The sequence below is a fragment of the Somniosus microcephalus genome, chromosome 28, assembly GCF_052327205.1.
Source record: "Somniosus microcephalus isolate GS21.2 chromosome 28, FLI_Smic_1.0, whole genome shotgun sequence".
NCBI classification, from domain to species: Eukaryota; Metazoa; Chordata; class Chondrichthyes; order Squaliformes; family Somniosidae; genus Somniosus; species Somniosus microcephalus.
Genome location: NC_141014.1, coordinates 23,912,718 through 23,931,818, shown reverse-complemented (window position 1 = coordinate 23,931,818; position 19,101 = coordinate 23,912,718). Strand labels below are relative to the sequence as shown.

At 45.3% G+C, this 19,101-nt stretch overlaps 1 protein-coding gene across 4 annotated transcripts in view; it reads right to left on the bottom strand.

Moving 5' to 3' along the window:
• Positions 1–12,174: 12,174 nt before the first annotated feature.
• The window catches only part of LOC147099439 (activating transcription factor 7-interacting protein 1-like), a 212,057-nt gene continuing 205,130 nt past the window's right edge, over positions 12,175–19,101 (bottom strand). For 3 of the 4 annotated variants that reach the window (XM_085969594.1, XM_085969592.1, XM_085969595.1), the window contains 2 exons: positions 18,469–18,578; positions 12,175–13,219 (listed from right to left, as the gene is read on the bottom strand). In XM_085969594.1, coding sequence (XP_085825720.1) covers positions 12,800–13,219; positions 18,469–18,578 — 530 coding nt within the window. In that variant the 3' untranslated portion in view covers positions 12,175–12,799. The remainder of the gene's footprint in view (positions 13,220–18,468; positions 18,579–19,101) is intronic. The other variant, XM_085969593.1, reaches the window with a different exon arrangement.

The window sequence follows — 19,101 nt, the reverse complement described above, 5'->3', positions numbered from 1 at the left end:
CCAGTGTGTTTGTACCATCACATCTCAAAAACATTGCAGGTCCATAGGTAAACATCACGATTGGTTCAAGAAGTTAGCCATGCTGACTGGGGCAGTGACTAAATACCAGGCAATCAAAAAATCAATTCTCTTCATTAAACAGACAGGAAAGCTTCCAAACAGTAATGAACAAGTTCCACACAACCATCCAATCAAATCACTCCTGCAATGTGGAGCCAGGAAAATCATTGAATGGAGCTATCAAACCGCTTGGATCATTTCTGCATTTTTTTTTTTGGTTACCATTTTCTTTCTGAAGGTCAGTGTACAGGAAACTTTCTGGTATCCGGCACTGACGGGACCGAGTTGGTGCCGTCCCATCAAAACTGCCGTATAAACCAGCGCTAATGTTAAAACATACGGAGCTTCTCAGCTGCGTATGAAACAACAAACCCTGCAACAGCTTCAAAACAGTCAGCCGCAGCTTAAAAGCGTCTCTGTAGCTAAGCAACAGCTTCAGCTAGACGCTTGGGAGCCTTGACTGGAGAAAAAAAAAGCAACGAGAAGTAAAAAAAACTTATAGGAAACGGCTCTTGAATTTTGCCGGTAGAGCTTTCCGGACATTTAACCTCCGGTTAAACGAAAGTTTCCTGTATATAGCTGAAACGTAACAAGCACACCAATTTAAGATAATTGGCAAAAGGAGACGGGGGAAATGTCTTTTTAATGCAGCGAGTGGTTATGATCTAGAACGCACTGCCTGAACACATGGCCTGCCGTCTGGCCCATTAAACAGCTGCAGGCGTTGGAAATTTTCAGCAGTAGCTATTTCCCGTCGTCCGCCACTGGAGCGCTCTCACGCACAGATGGGAATACTGCCAGGAACCCACTCAGAATATTTAAATTGAACTGATCCTGGAAAAGTTACCGAGGACAACGGGCAGGTGGGAATTCCCGCGCTGCGCTTGTGCCCCCAGAGGAAAATCTTGGCCACACTATCTGCACATTGCTTTACCCCGGATTCAGGTCCAGGGTTCTTCTCTGTTGACGTTTGGAGTTAGTTAACAAGAAGCTCAGGCCTTGAAATGACCCAATGGGCTACTTGCTTACAAATGTTTACGGTGGTGGTCCAAATTTTACAGACAGCGTTAAGCGTGTGTTGGCATTGTGTGGCCTGATTCCAAGGCCCAGTATAGCTGCACCAAGGGTATCAAGTGTTTATGTGGCTCAGGTGGGGTTTTTTTGCTGTTGTGGAGTCACAGCTGGAGATCATGTGTGGTGTGGGATGCACCCACCATTATCTGAACCTGCAAGTCAGGAAGACCCCAAAACCAGACAGAGCTTGTCTTGTCCTAGTCACCACAGCCCCAGATACTAGTCCAGAGCGCCAAGTCTTACAAGTCACTGGTCACTCTGCTGATCCATCTCCTTCCTGCGACCATGAACTTCAAGAGTATCTTTTGAGCACTACTATTTGAAACACAATCCTGGTATTAAATGATCAGTTGAAGGTCCTCTAGATGCTACCTACCTATCTGAATAACCATCTCTCATCCTGGAGAACACCAAGTTCCCCTCCAAGTCACACACTATCCTGACTTGGAAATACATCGCCTTTCTTTCATCGTTGCTGGGTCAAAATCCTGGAACTCCCTCCCTAACAGCACTGTGGGAGTACCTTCACCACATGAACTGCAGCCGTTCAAGAAGGCGGCTCACCACCACCTTCTCAAGGGCAATTAGGGATGAGCAATAAATGCTGGCCTTGCCAGCGACAGCCACATCCCAGGAATGAATTAAGAGAATTGACTCAACTCTTTACTGAAGATCTGGAAGTGCACTTCTTTCAGCAGAGGACTGCGTGTCTTTATCCTACAGATTCCATTTGCTGTTTGTGTAGACATGGCTACTCCATCAAAGAGCGAGAGAGAGGTAAGGCTTGTTCGTTCCTAACCAAAGCATCCAAGGGCTGGGACTGGATTCATTTCAGGAGAGATTGGTAGCTGCCTCCTGCTTCCATTCATGACTAGTTTTAGAGCTCTATTCACCTGGACACTGCTCCACAAACTCATGGCCAAGCACTTGCAACAAAACCCTATTGAAGAGTCATGGGGAAGGGGGCACAGATCCATCTTCAGTTCGAATTAAGGGGGAACTAGCTGAGACACACGATGATCGAAACCAAGCGACATTGCTCCTTTAGGCCGAACATGCCCAGTATGTGCAACATTTAGTTAAAGAGCAGATGGCGTCCGTTGATTCCAAAAATGAAATGGAATAATTCAATTGATGTAAGTTACAGCAATCTAAATTGTTCTGAAATAGCTAACTTCTTCAAGGATCTGGTCTGTGTGAAACAATCGACCATGTGAATCTGCCTCATTGACTTCTGTCCAATGTTTATCGATTGACAGTTGTTAGGGGAATTGAATTATTAAGTGTTGCCTCTGGTCAGTCTCATGTTAACCAGATGGCACCAGTCATCTGAAATCCTAACTTCAGAAGAAAACACACATTACAAACAGGAAGGTGTTTCAGTTCATTCAGAGTCTTGGGATTTGGACAGATCCTGTAATTTTCACACTACATTTCACATGTTGACAGTGGAGACTGTGCGAGAACATGAAAAGTATTGAATGAACCTTGCCACTACCAAAGATTATGTTCTTCAAAATGGAAGACCAATACATTTCTTCATAAATTATTCAATAACCCATTACAGCCTTTGCTCGTATTCTCTGTTGTACTTGATATGAAGCACAAGAGAGTTTGGTGAATTGGAAACAAATATTAGCTGCTTTAGAAAAACCTCTGGTCCGTGCGCAATGCCTGCTTATTCAAAGAGAATGTGTAGTGTAGCACGAGATTATGTTTAATCCAGTAGTGCCAGTGAGGTAATTGTTAATCCTCAGGGACACGCAACGCTGCAAGGGCATACCATCAAAAGATGTACAGCTCTGGATCACAGGGAGCACTTACAGGAACTACTGTGAAAGCAGTGAAAGAGAAAACAGCCCTTTTAGAAACTCATGATGGTAACAGATCTCTTTAAACAGCTACCCTCATTCAGTGGCATTGTTTAAACAGTTGTTGAAGATGTGACTAAATGTGTCAGCTGTGGATTGGTAACATTCTTGTCTCTGAGTCAGAAGGTTGTGGGTTCAAATCCCACTCCACAGACTCCAGCACATAATCCACACTGACACTCCAGTGCAGTACTGAGGGAGTGCTGCACTATCTGTAGGTGCCATCTTTCGAATGAGACGTTAAATTGATCCCCTGTCTGCCCTCTCAACAAGAGCTGGGGACATCTGGTGTTCTGGCCAACACTGTTCCCTCAACCAACACCTAAAAAAAATTGCCATGTCATTTATTTCATTGCTGTTTGTGGGAGCTTGCTGTGTTCAATTTGGCTTCTGCATTTCCTACATTACAACAGTGACTACATTTCAAATGCACGTAATTAATTGTAAAGCTCTTTGGGACGTCCTGATGTTATGAAATGGGCTGTATAAATGATAGTTATTTCTTTCTTTAATTAAATCCCTTTTAGTCTCATTGAATTGAAGGTTGCAGCTGTTCATAATAGCTAATGCTTATTACCAATACATCTTTTCCTCCAATTTGGAGTTAGCTTTGGGAATCATAAGTATGGGAGAAAACTAGAGGAAAGAAAGCAAAACGAGCCACTTGGTTAGTGAAAGGGAAGAATGTGAGATAAGGATGACTACAGAATTACATGGTCAAATATCCCACGGAATACAAGATCTCTGGGCCTGGTCAGGGATGATTATAGATGGTAAGTTCACATCGATATCCTGGAGTTTCCACAATTATTGTAGTTGGGGGAGAATCTTCAGAGATTAAATGGAATGCAATACTGTACAAGCTGCACTTGGAACAAGATACTTATTTAGAGGTACATTAAAAAAAAGTGCTTCAAAGGCTCAAAAGTGTGGCTAGTCAGATACCTCAGAGGGCAGGAAAATAAATTTAGATCTTCACTCCAAACCTGACCTGTTAACTTGTCATTTGGGAGTGATCAGGTCAGGAACTAGATAACTAGTCATTTGAGAGTGCCCATTCTCTACTCCCTACACACAGTTTTCTGTTTATCTCGTTCTGTCTGAGGACTAACAACAGAAAATGCTGGAAACACTCAGCAGGCCAGGCAACATCCGTGGAGAGAAATTAGAGTCGACGTTTCGGGTCGAAACCCTTTTTCAAAACTGGAAAGGAAATGAAATAGATCGAAAGGCAGGGCTGGGAGAGGACAAAAGAAGTAAAGAGACATTAAGAGGTTTTCAAAACCAGTCGAGATGGTAATAGGACAAGTGGAGACAAAAGACGGCTCAGATTAGGTGTGAAGTGTACTGGCAGGATGAGAGACAGCTGCCATGTGGGAGAGAGAAAAAAAAAGGAATGTGGGGGGCAGGGGGGTGGGTGGGGGAGGGAAAACCCAAAGCAAAGGGGTGGAACAAAAATTAAGTAAAAATGTAATAGGGGCCGAGGTTATGATCTGAAATTGTTGAACTCGATATTGAGTCCGGAAGGCTGCAAAGTGCCTAGTCGGAAGATGTCTCTCATCCTGCCAGTACACTTCACAGCTAATCTGAGCCGTCTTTTGTCTCCACTTGTCCTATTACCATCTCGTCTGGTTTTGAAAACCTCTTAATGTCTCTTTACTTCTTTTGTTCTATCGCAGCCCTGCCTTTGATCTATTTCATTTCCTTTCCAGTTTTGAAAAAGGGTTAGACCCGAAACGTCGACTCTAATTTCTCTCCACGGATGTTGCCTGGCCTGCTGAGTTTTTCCAGCATTTTCTGTTGTTATTTCGGATTTCCAGCATCTGCAGTATTTTGCTATCTGTCTGAGGACTTATGGTTTACTTGCCCTCTGCTAATGATGCTCTGTACTTGGCTCTGAAACCCATCGAGAGTTGTCTTGACACTTCTGCCTCTTGTGTTTTGCCCAGGAATCAGAAACATACGGCAAGGAATCACAGCCTCAAACCTGCAGCGCACCATTCCACAGGATAATTCACCAGTCACTTAAATGAACTCAAACCACAATTCTGGACATTGAGTACATCAGCTCTGTGACAAACTACTTGTGAAATGTAAATTATAGCCCATGGCTCTGTATTCTTCCTCTCTCCAATTGCAGGTGAATTCATCTGAACTGCCACATTGTTATAAAGGGATGAATGATTTCTACCTGCCAGCTCACAGTTGATGCTGCTATTTTTAATAAAACATTTGTTATTTTATCCTAATCTTTCTCCTTTGTTCTGCATGTTTCTCCAGGCTAAAGGGGCTCACACAAGTGTGGCTCCCAGCTCTCTGGCACTACCTTACATGGATTTACAAAAGGTAAATCATGCTTGACTAATCTACTGGAATTTTTTGAGGATGTAACTGGTAGGATAAGGGAGAACCAGTGGATGTGGTGTATTTGGACTTTCAGAAGGCTTTCGATAAGGTCCCGCATAAGAGAGTGGCGTGCAAGGTTAAAGCACATGGGATTGGGGTAAGGTACTGACTTGGATAGAGAACTGGTTGGCAGACAGGAAGAAAAGAGTTGGAATAAACGGGTCTTTTTCCGAGTGGCAGGCAGTGACTGGTGGGGTACCGCAGGAATCGGTGCTAGGACCCCAGCTATTCACAATATATATTAATGATCTAAACGAGGGAACTAGATGTAATATCTCCAAGTTTGCAGACGACACAAAGCTGGGTGGGCGTGTGCGCTGTGAGGAGGATACAGAGAAACTCCAGTAGGATTTGGACAAGTTGGGTGATTGGGCAGATGCAGTATAATATGGATAAATGCGAGGTTATCCACTTTGGTGGCAAAAACAGGAAGGCAGATTATTTTCTGAACAGCAATAGATTGGAAGAAGGGGAAGTGCAACGAGACCTGGGTGTCCTTGTGCACTAGTTGCTGAAGGTAAGCATGCAGGTGCAGCAGGCGGCAAATGGTATGTTGGCCTTCGTAGCGAGGGTTCGAGTACAAGAACAAGGATGTCTTGCTGCAGTTGTATAGGACCTTGGTGAGACCACACCTTGAGTATTGTGTGCAGTTTTGGTCGCCTTATCTGAGGAAGGATGTTCTTGCCATGGAGGGAGTGCAGCGAAGATTCACCAGACTGATACCTGGGATGGCAGGAATGACGTATGAGCAATTGGGCTTATACTCGCTGGAGTTTAGAAGAATGAGAGGGGATCTCATTGAAACTTATAAAATTCTAACAGGACTAGACAGACTAGATGCAGGAAGGATGTTCCCGATGGCGGGGGAGTCCAGAACCAGGGGTCACAGTCTAAGGATAAGGGGTAAGCCATTTAGGACAGAGATGAGGAGGAATTTCTTCACCCAGAGAGTGGTGAACCTGTGGAATTCTCTACCACAGAAGGCAGTGGAGGCCAATTCATTAAATATATTCAAGGAGTTAGATATATTTCTTAAGGCTAAAGGGATATGGGGAGAAAGCAGGGACAGGGTACTGAGTTTGGATAATCAGCCATGATCTCATTAAATGGTGTAACAGGCTCGAGGGGCCGAATGGCCTACTCCTGCTCCTATCTTACAAAATCACTAACAAGTCTTAAAGAAAAGCAGGGGTGAAAATCCAGTGATTTCTCTCTCCCTAGTCGAGAAACAACAGATTAATCCTACCCTTAGATTAGGATCGAACCTGGGAACCACAACACAAACGGGTGGCCTACCACAGGGATGTGCAAGCTTTTAGTCTTTTGGGCCATTTAGGACACACTATAGCACCTCACAGGCTACATACAGAGTTTAAAATCTAGGCTCCCATTAATTTGCATACACAAATTGTTTATACTAACTGATCTGATTTAGGATTTACCCAACAGTATTAAAAGCAGCCCTCCAGACCCACACAATCCAAACAGAAATCAGTGAGTAATAGAAGGGCTGAGTTGTTTGGGCGTAGAGGCCTAAATTGCCAGGATTCAGGGATGTGTTTTGGATGTCTTGGTCCTACCCAAGCCACGATACACCATGTTGCTACTACCTATATATTACAGTTGAAAAGTTATGTTGCAAATGTGTGGGTCGCTAGTTTCCTCTACCGAAAGATCAGATCGAGACCATGGATCTGATTTAAATGTAGATGGTTGGTCATTGATAATAAATAGCATCAGTGCAAACTGTTTTTTGTTGTCCCTCAAATGGGAATAGCAGCCCATTCACACGCCAACAAGAATCAGGAAGTACAAGAGCTGTTAAACCCTTTGAGTATTTTAATATCCTTTTACAGTTTTAAATACACATCACATAACATTTGCAAAAAAAATTCAGCCATTTTTAATGCTGAATACTATAAAGTAGAATCAGAAAAGTACAGACCACTTCTTAATTTACAGTATTGTCAATAAACAAAACATTTGTAATCTTATAGTATACTCCACCCTCAACACACCAGAGACCTTGGGAGCCAAGCATTTTCCAAGTCAGAAAATGAGGTGTACGCTTAAAGTGACAGGCCTATGCCACAGCAATGAAATATGTAACATGAAATAAGGAGCCATGGTTCAGTGGTCTTAATCACAGGGAGCCTTATGATTAAGGGTGGGATGTATCTGAAATCCCCCTTCAGTTAATGCGGCGACCAGATCACGGGAGTATGACCAGTCAGTGACATCTAGGGAGGAGGACGGGGCCCACGGTTTCACTGGGTTTGAAAGTGCTTGCGTACTACAGAAACCAACGGGTTGGCAAAAGGAGCCTAAATAAAAGCCCCCTTTTAATTTGGTCGACTTGTTGAAGGCGCAGCCTCGTTCCTCTGGCTTGAAATATATAGTGTTCATGAAAATTTATTGCAAGTGTTAGGCTGTGGGGGGGAAGTTAGTGAAATTATATAGCAGGAGAAAGGATAGGGTGGGGGGGGGGGGGTGGGGGGGAAGAAATGAAATGAAAAACAAGAATTTAAAATACATGCCCGATATTCCATTTGAGTAATGTTCAAGAAGCAGTTTTTAAGACCTCGATTGTGCCACAAACATTTTTTGGCAAAGTGACGTCACTCAACACCCCTCTCTCCCTTTCCAAACTGAAGTGTTTACAAATCCTAAAGATGACTCTTGGTCAGAGAAACTTGTTGCATCAGGAAGTCAACGGCAGTGCTTGAGACAGTTGGTCACAGAGGGAGGAGAAATGGCACAGCAGTGTCCAGTAGGGTAACAATGGCACGGCACGGTCGTCCATCACAGCAGGGTAACTCGAAAAGTCATCTTACAAGGTCCAGCGTCTTCCTCAGCAGCCGAACCAATTACAACACGATGCCGTTAAACAATCAGCCAGATTTTAGATCCGATTAAAGGAGTGGCATTCTTTTCCCCACCATGGTTCCATTATACTGGGAGGCCCAGTATTCTGCATCACAGATTACAAGGAATTCGTTATTTTCACAGTTTCCAACGTCAAAAGAACCTGGCACATGTAAACATCGGACATATAATCTACAACAGAACTTGTGTAATGTACTTAGACATGTTTTGCCTATATTGAGATGTGTGCACGATGTGCGTACACTAGTATAGGATTGAAGTATTCGCCTGAGATGAGTCTATCTGGAATGAATAGTTTGACGGTTTAGAATGTACAATTACCACATCAAACATCCCAATACCCATTACATACATAAAACATATGGTTAAAATGTGTAACAGAGCATTCGGCTGGGAACCGCAACTTCCCATGTTCTGTGGCTATCTTCCTATAACTTGCAGCAGCTTAATTGGAGGAATTCTTTTATATTCAAAATATCCAAATCAGATGACTGGGTTACACAAATCTAGTCAGAGACAAAACCTAAATACATGGAAAACTTGACTTAGGAATTAATCTCCACTTTTCTAAGTTCCATGGACTCCGAACCGCCCTGTGATACTATGCCAAGGTGGCCATTCTTTATAAGGTGAGCCCAGACAGTGAACGGTAGTAAGCTATTCGACCGCGGCCAGGAGGAAAACCACAACCTAGCCCGATACTGCCCCCATGCAACGCCTACTCACGTGCACTGTCCGGCTAGGGGTCACTGGCTGTCCAGCTTTGTGGAGGGGGGGCGGCGCGGGGCAGGTCATTGGATGTCCAGCAGGTGCAGCCGTCTTGGCCAATTTCCCTCCTCCCTAACCTACGACAGTGAATGTCAATCTCAGCTTCACTACGGCTGACAACCTGCTAACTCAGCAGAGAGACCAGTGTGCGAAGCCGAGGCCTTCCAGGTCTGTGCGGCTCAATTAATCACTGAGGTTGCCAGATGAGCCACTGCAGGAGGCCCAGATTTCCACACAGCCACCATGTGGCAGCCAGGGTTTCAATATACATGCCTGTAAAAAGATTAAAGCGATCGCTGGCCCTGAACCAGTGTGTTTCTGTATGCATTACAAGCAGAGAATAGTGTCGCGAACCAGAGCGATTATGAGGAGCGGGGATGGATCGTAGAAAACGAATTTGCAAGTTCCATTTTAGTTATACACACGAGAGAAGATAAAATTGCTAGGATCTTTATTTTCAAACTATAAACTTCAGGTTTTAGTGAATAAAATATCACTTAAAAGTAGTACGCAGGGCAACACAGGATGACGCCACATTTCTGAAATACAATATCACCACATTAACTTGCAATTGACAGTATACTACTTTTAAACAAATTAAAAATAATGAAAAACTTAAAAAGGCAATACTTAATTACATTCAACCTGTTCCAGCATTTCAGTGTTTAATCCCTCCCTGGGAGAGAGATTGCTCTTAGTATTTATTACAAATATACTTATTATAATTTATTATTGTACCCTTTGGCTAAAAGGCTGCACGATTGAGTAAATGTACAATGCCGCGAGTTATAATTTGCTTCTAGTGACATGAGACAGAGAAACGCCAGTTCCCAATATCGCACAAGGTGGCAGCTACTTAATCCCTTCTCCAAACAGCACAATATACAGGAAACTTTCTGGTATCCGGCACTGACGGGACCGAGCTGGTGCCGTACCATCAAAACTGCCGTAGAAACCAGCGCTAATGTTTAAACATACGGAGCTTTTGAGCTCCGTGTGAATCAACAAACCCTGTTGCTTAGCAACAGCTTCAAAACAGTCAGCCGCAGCTTAAAAGCGTCTCTGTAGCTGAGCAACAGCTTCAGCTAGACCTTGCAGAGCCTGACTGGGGAAAAAAAAAGCAACGAGATGTAAAAGAACTTATAGGGAAACGGCTCCTGAATTTTGCCGGTAGATCGAGCTTTCCGGACATTTAACCTCTGGTTAAACGAAAGTTTCCTGTACATTGGGTCTCCCATGAGTGGCACCATTTATCCCCCAATCCCCACAGAGTACTGTTTCCTCCCCCCCCCCCCCCCCCAACCCAGATACCCCATAACATGGCATCCATTCCTCGGCACCAGGTAGTGCTCTTTCACACCGCCTCAGCAGGGGGTTATAGCCTCTCTCCATCCTCCCAGCAGGCAGTAAGGTTTTCCCTCTCCTCCACTTCCCTGGACATCACACTGCAAACTGTAACTTGCTCTGGTAATCTCCAAATATGGGGAATATTTTCCTCCACCTTTACTGAATTTAGCCCAAGGGCATAACCGACAAATACTGATCAGTGTGTTTTGGCTGTAAATGTTTGCTCTGTAAGGTACAGGAGCAAACAGGAGCATGGATGAATGGCCTCAATCTTTGCCATTCTCTTGGTAACTTTTTTTGTAATATTTGGGCAAAATTGTACCAGTACAGTCCTCAAAAGAAAATCAGTATTTGTGCACAGTATCACTTTTGTTCCTGTATAAAGTCAGTGTCACAATTGTTGATTGACAGATTGCCATTTTGAAGACTTATTTTCTAGTTCAACTACAGTGCATTCCAAAAATCTTGCTGGGTGCACATTAGCTCCTGGTCCTCAAAAAAAGACATGGATTAGAACATATCATTTATAAGTCACATGGGGAGCAGCGACCATTCAGATGACACCATTGCTGGCCAGGCACTCCCTCCTAAAGTGGGCACATGGTGCAGCTCACATTATTAGCTGCAATCCATCTTAAGACTGAAATCACCTTGCTGCAATTAAATGGATGCAAAATATTTAACTTTATTCATTAATAACTTGATTTACAATAGTTCCTGACTGTGGTGCAAGGGTGCAGTGGCCTCGTTGTGTACTGTACCGAGAATGGCTTGGCTAAGGCGTCACCACCCCTTGCGTGTACCAGTGCCCGAGGCAACACGCACACATCATGCCAATTAATGTCACCATACGACACAGAACATGTATAATTTACGCAAAGGAGGTCAGGTTGACTTGTCCCCTTTAAAAGCCCTGTGTCGTGCCAGATAGCCGGTCAGGATGCGAAGAATGGCCACAGAGGATTTCAACAGCATGGGTTACCTGAACGACACGGGTTGTCATGGTACAAGCATAAAAACACAGCTGTGAACTCAGAACCGAGATAGGGAACTGTCCAAGACGGGCTGTCTGAAACTGCCGCAGTGGAGAGGAAGTAGTTTGGGAAGAATTTGCAAATCGTTTAGAAACAAGCACCGTTTTTCTGCTCATGCAGTGACTGACCTGTCGCAGCCCCTCCGAGGACAAGCACGCCCAGCCGCATGCTCCCGAAACCCTGACTCACCTCGGCATGCGTGCTAGATGGCCGGATATTTTATTTTGTGCTTGCCGGTTATGAAGAGTTCGGCATGAAAGATGTGTTGCTTGCAAGCACGAATATATACAACATAGTGGCTTTAATGGGAGAGCAGGTTTGAGATTTATATATATATGTGTATTTTTAAAAAAATTCATTAGACCAGAAAAGTGGTACTGATGAAAAGGGCTCTCTCAAAGTGTCAGACTCACTGTCCAGTGACCACACCATGAAGTACTTATTTCACACTGATTAAAAATATATTTGAGAATTTCATCTGTGTCTTTGGAGCTCACAGACTGCTCTGGTAACACATTTAACAAAGGCTTTTGGCAAAAACCATAGATTCTGCTTTTATTCACCAACCCCCCCCCCCCCCCAACCCAACACAGAGAAGCATCTCATTTTAAAAACTTGCACAGTTTCAATGATCTTCTTGGATATGAATTATGAATGGGGCGTGTGTCTGATTTCTTCGATGAGGCCCACGCAGTCGATCGCAATGCCTCGAATAATCAAGTATGCAGTCGATTGCAAGTTGCATTTATTTCAGGCGTATTTCAGACAATGCAATAAATCCCATTATCCTATGGTCATTGTCGATCAATTCTCACTGCTTTCCGAATTGATAGCTAAAGCCGCAGTGAAAACAATCTTAAAAAAAATTTTTTTTACAAAAAACAGAAACTAAAAAGATAATACATGTATGAATTATCACTTTAACGGTCCGTATCACAAGTCACATTTGGGAATGTTTCTCTTTAAAACTCGACCCAACTGCCGACCATAGAATGAACAGAATCTCCCACTGGTGATGCTGCCTTACCAGCGACCCTATCTCTTCAAACACCTCCCAGTCAAATCAGGACTACGGCGACAAGAGATGCGACTTATTCGTGGCAGCAGCAATGCAGCACCACTTGGTGCGATATCCTGCATTTATTATGCTGCAAATCAGCGCTGCCTAATTTATACCATGACCCTCTTGTATATATACAGTGTAGTGTACACAAATACCAAGTGAGTCAGACATCTATAGAAAAACTACAACACGTCATGCATGATGTAAGAAAAGAAATGAAAAAATATCGTTTTGGGCGTTGTTTCACTTTTTTTGTGTTGATTTTTGTTGTTGTTGTTGTTGTTGTTGAATTAATTACCCTGTGTCGACATCACATCAGTCGACTGCGGGTCACAGAAAGCCCCATAACGGCCGTAAATGTCCTTTGCTCGGACCGCAAAGTAGTACTTGCTTCCGGACACAAACTGAGTGAGAGTGCAGGCCATGGGAAGGGGCAGTGCCTTCACTTCTCCAATCTTCTTCCACTGGGATGGGGTCGTAGTCGCAGGATCTTCGTGGTAGGCGTAGAGATGGTAACTGTCCACAAGCGCACAGGAGCGGTCCACTTCCAGGACGCTCCACGACAGGACGATCCCGTTCTGGCTCTGGACCCGGGCCAGCTTCAGGTGGGGCTTCTGGGGCGGAGAGGTACTCGCAGCCTCCGGGGGGAGTCGCTGTGGCGCCTGGGCTTCAGGGAGCGGCGCTGGGTGGATGGGTCGAGGTGGATCTTGCTTTAAAAAAAACAGACAAGGGAGAAAGTTATTTTTAAACTCCTCAAAGGCTGGGAAACCCCACCCTCCATGCTTTCTGCAATATATGGTGTTTAAAAAAAAAAAAAAAAAAATTGGTGCAACATTACATACATAGATTTACAGAGGATATACGGCACCGAAACAGGCCATTCGGCCCAACCAGTCCATGCCGGCGTTTATGCTCCACTCGAGCCTCCTCCAGTCTTTCCTCATCTAACTATCAGCGTAGCCCTCTATTCCCTTCTCCCTCGTATACTTGTCCAGCCTCCCCTTAAATGCATCTATACTATTCGCTTCAACCACTCCCTGTGGTAGCGAGTTCCACATTCTCACCACTCTTTGGGTAAAGAAGTTTCTTCTGAATTCCCTATTTGATTTCTTGGTGACTATCTTATATTAGTGGCCTCCAGTTTTGTTCTTCCCCACAAGTGGAAACACTCTGTCAAAAACCGTCATAATTTTAAAGACCTCCATTAGGTCAGCCTTCTCTTTTCAAGAATATTCACGAAAGGATGAAGCTCTGGAGCATTAAAAGGAGCTACATAGTTACGAGGCAGAAAGGAATAGAAAGATATGCTAAGGTGCGATGAAGTAGGGTGGGAGGAGGCTCGTGTGGAGCATAAACGCCGGCATAGACCAGTGGGGCTGAATGGCCTGTTTCTGTGCTGTAAATTCTATGTAAGATTACACAGGATTAATGAAAGCCAGCAGAAGCCAGAAGAATTATTTTCTTAATGTCGAGATGACTAGCAACTGTGGAACAAGTGATGTTTCGGCTGTACAGAGCCTTGGTCAGATCTCGTCTGGAGTACTGCGTTCACAGTTCTGGGCACCGCACCTCAGGGAGGGGATTCAGCGCACATTCACAGAATGGTACCAGGGCTTTTAAAGTGTTAAATTCTGAGGACAGGTTGAATAAATCTGGGCTTGTATTCCATTGAGTTTAGAAGACAGAGGTGATGATCTAATAAAATGAAAATAATTTGCCCGTTTTACAATCGGGAGCGAGAGCTGAAACAATTTATTAATTGCGAACGGTCTGAGGAACACATACTGACAGAGGAAAGCGAACCCCAATGGAGTAACAGCTCCAGGGAAGCTCCTACTATCAGAGAAGGTTTCTGGTATCCGGCACTGATGGGAGCGAGCTGGTGCCGTTAGATCAAAACTGCCGTATAAACCAGCGGCAATGTTAAAACATAGAGAGCTTTTCAGCTCTCTGTGTGAATCAACAAACCCTGTTGCTTAGCAACAGCTTCAAAACAATCGGCTGCAAGCGACTCTAGCTGAAGCTGTTGCATAGCTACAGACCTTGCAGAGCCTGACTGGGGAAAAAAAAGCAACGAGAAGTAAAAAAAACTTATAGAAAACGGCTCCTGAATTTTGCCGGTAGATAGAGCTTTCCAGACTTTTAACCTCCGCTTAAACGAAAGTTTCCTGTATCAGAGAAGGTTTCACTTGCCTGCCACTGGTGGTGGCCAGGAGAAAGAGAAATCCTGGAAGGATTTAAATTTTATTTTTGATAAAAGTAGGACATAGAAATTTTAGATCCCTTTCTATTTATTCATTCCTGCTGCCTCAGATTCTGCGTGACCAGTGTTACGATGCCTGAATTTATAGTGTCTTGTTGCATTGACAGCTCTCAAAATGCTGCCAATTACTTTTGCGCGCAGTAACAAAATTTAACTCCAAGCGCAGAAGAAAGAAGCTTGGATCTGAGGCAGCAAGTCGTACAAGTAAACTAAGACAGTGCGACAGTGGCAGAGGTTTCTAACCAAAGCTCGTGCTCTGCAACTGCAGATCCTGGCAGCACGGAATGTCTTTTTATGTAGATCAGAGGCACATTTTGTTTTCCACATACATCAATTGTAATGGTGAAATTCTACACAAGAATTCTGCATGTCAGGCCTCTGCCAGACAAGGGGCAGGTGCACCACCTGTACACGGGCCTCTGCCAGACAAGGGGCAGGTACACCACCTGTACACGGGCCTCTGCCAGACAAGGGGCAGGTACACCACCTGTACACGGGCCTCTGCCAGACAAGGGGCAGGTACACCACCTGTACACGGGCCTCTGCCAGACAAGGGGCAGGTACACCACCTGTACACGGGCCTCTGCCAGACAAGGGGCAGGTACACCACCTGTACACGGACCTCTGCCAGACAAGGGGCAGGTGCACCACCTGTGCATGAGCCTCTGCCAGACAAGGGGCAGGTACACCACCTGTACACGGGCCTCTGCCAAACAAGGGGCAGGTACACCACCTGTACACGGGCCTCTGCCAGACAAGGGGCAGGTTCACCACCTGTACATAAGCCTCTGCCAAACAAGGGGCAGGTACACCACCTGTGCACGGGCCTCTGCCAGACAAGGGGCAGGTACACCACCTGTTCATGAGCCTCTGCCAGACAAGGGGCAGGTACACCACCTGTACACGGACCTAGAGTCATAGAGCACAGAAAGAGGCCCTTCGGCCCATCGCGTCCGCGCTGGCCATCAAGCCCTGTCTAATCTAATCCCATTTTCCAGCATTTGGTCTGTAGCCTTGTATACTATGGCATTTCAAGTGCTCATCCAAATGCTTCTTGAATGTTGTGAGGGTTCCTGCCTCTACCACCCTTTCAGGCAGTGAGTTCCAGATTCCAACCACCCTCTGGGTGAAAAAGTTCTTCCTCAAATCCCCTCTAAACCTTGAATCTATGCCCCCTTGTTATTGACCCCTCTACTAAGGGAAAAAGTTCCTTTCCATCTACCCTATCTATGCCCCTCATAATTTTGTACACCTCAATCAGGTCCCCCCTCAGCCTTCTCTGCTCCAAGGAAAACAACCCCAGCCTGTCCAGTCTCTCTTCATAGCTGAAGCGCTCCAGCCTAGGTAACATCCTGGTGAATCTCCTCTGCACCCTCTCCAATACAATCACATCCTTCCTATAGTGTGGCGACCAGAACTGCACACAGTATTCCAGCTGTGGCCTAACCAGCATTTTGTACAGCTCCATCATAACCTCCCTGCTCTTATATTCTATGCCTCGGCTAATGAAGGCAAGTATCCCATATGCCTTTTTAACCACCTTATCCACCTGTTCGGCTGCCTTCAGGGATCTATGTACATGCACACCAAGGTCCCTCTGATCCTCTGTCTTTCCTAGGGTCTTACCATTCATTGTGTATTCCCTTGCCTTGTTAGTCCCTCCACAATGCATCACCTCACACTTTTCAGGGTTAAATTCCATTAGCCACTGTTCCGCCCATCTGACCAACCCATCTATATCGTCCTGCAGACTGAGGCTACCCTCCTCACTATTTACCACCCCACCAATTTTCGTGTCATCTGCGAACTTACTGATCATACCTTTTACATTCACATCCAAATCATTCATGTAGACCACAAACAGCAAGGGACCCAGCACCGATCCCTGCGGTACCCCACTGGACACAGGCTTCCAGTCACAAAAACAACCTTCGACCATCACCCTCTGCCTTCTGCCACTAAGCCAGTTTTGGATCCAATGTGCCAAGGCATCCTGGATCCCACGGGCTCTTACCTTCTTGACCAGTCTCCTGTGCGGGACTTTATCGAAAGCCTTACTGAAATCCATGTATACCACATCCACTGCACTACCCTCATCCACACACCTAGTCACCCCCTCGAAAAATTCAATCAAATTGGTCAGACATGATCTTCCCTTGACAAAGCCATGCTGACTATCCCTGATTAATCCTTGCCTCTCCAAGTGGAGACTAATTCTGTCCCTCAGAATTTTTTCCAATAATTTCCCTACCACTGATGTTAGGCTCACTGGCCTGTAATTCCCTGGTTTATCCCTACTACCCTTCTTGAATAATGGTACTATGTTAGCTGTTCTCCAGTCCTCTGGCACATCCCCTGTGGCCAGAGAGGTTTTGAAAATTTGTGTCAGAGCCCCTGCAATCTCCTCCTTTGCCTCACATAGTAGCCTGGGATACATCTTGTCCAGGCCTGGGGATTTATCCACTTTTAAGCCTGCTAAAACCACTAGTACCTCCTCCCTCTCGATGCTAATATGTTCAAGTATATCACAGTCCTCCTGCCCGATTTCTATGTCTACATCGTCCTTCTCCATAGTGAACACAAATGCAAAAAATTCATTTAAAACCCCACCTACATCTTCTGGCTCCACACACAGATTGCCACTTTGTTCCCTAATGGGCCCTACTCTTTCCCTAGTTATCCTCTTGCCCTTAATATACTTATAAAACACCTTAGGATTTTCCTTTATTTTGCTCGCCAGTGTTATTTCATGGCCCCTCCTCGCTCTCCTAATTTCTTTAAGTATCCCCCTTGCCTCTGCCAGACAAGGGGCAGGTACACCACCTGTACACGGGCCTCTGCCAGACAAGGGGCAGGTACACCACCTGTACACGGACCTCTGCCAGTCAAGGGGCAGGTACACCACCTGTACACGGGCCTCTGCCAGACAAGGGGCAGGTACACCACCTGTACACGGGCCTCTGCCAGACAAGGGGCAGGTACACCACCTGTACACGGGCCTCTGCCAGACAAGGGGCAGGTGCACCACCTGTACACGGACCTCTGCCAGACAAGGGGCAGGTGCACCACCTGTACACAGACCTCTGCCAGGCAAGGGGCAGGTGCACCACCTGTACACGGACCTCTGCCAGCGCCACTCAGCAGGCTGCAGGAGTTGTTCGGGTGGGGGGGGGGGGTGATTCCACCACTCAGTCCCAGACCACGTGAGGAAGTGACTGGCCCCTCTCTCAGACAGGATGATCACATTCAAGAGCTTGGTGCCTGTGTGGAGCTACCAACAACATAGATGAGCCAGTTTAGCATGAAGTGCGAGTCTGCAGAGGGCCAGATTGAGATACAACACAAGTGAGAGCAGATTTCTTTCAATGTCATCTCCCCCAATCCTCCTTGTCCTCTGGCTATCTCGGTTCCAATGAGTCTCTCCTATCCATCATCCGCATCGCATTATTTCTGAGTCCCATAACAACCGAGCTTCCTTGAAACTGGGACTCAACTATATACATATTCTCCAGACTGAAGGTTGAGGTGTCCTTGGTTGAAAGGGATGTTCTCATAGGATAGCGGAAAGCAACATTTTAAGCATCGCTTCAACGGTGGATGTCACAGGCCCGATCCCCACACCCGATCGTGGCTAATGCTCAATCGCCACATAGAATCAGTAACGGTGCCTGGACACCAACACTCAGAATGCCTTACCTGTGAGGGCCGGTGATGTACCGTGAACTGAGGCATATTCGGCATCATAGGGATGGAGATCACATTGTTCACGATGTAAGACGTTTGAGGCAGCCGAACTGACATACCTGCTACATAAAAGGCAATGCATTATTTCGGAGTACTGAACTGGGCCGGGGTGGACGAGAATCGAACTTACAATTCTGACTTTGTAGAGGTATCATAAAAAAAGGTACTTGTAGAAAAATTTATATTTGGCATAAAATTTCACTGTGGTCCTCGAAAGATTATCTCCTTATTCAGATCAATTTACAAAGATACATCTATAGAGAACTGCCTCGGTCAGCAGGTATGAAAATCAGGAAAGGTAAAGGATGCAGTGACCTTTCATCTGGTCAGAAACTACATTATGCCCACTGCACTAGTTTTCTGGCCCTTACTGTCCCAAAGAACAAACGGCTATGATGGATTTATCATTAGACCTGAGAACACAAGGGAGCAGAGTCCGTCCTCTGCCCGGCATGTCAGCCACTGGTTCCCAGCCAGTTGCACCTGCCCATTGAAATAATGTATACCTAGAAATTTATCAAAAACTCAATGTCACTAGTAACAAGAGCTTTTCTATTCTGGTCGTGTTTTTCAATTACCCAACAC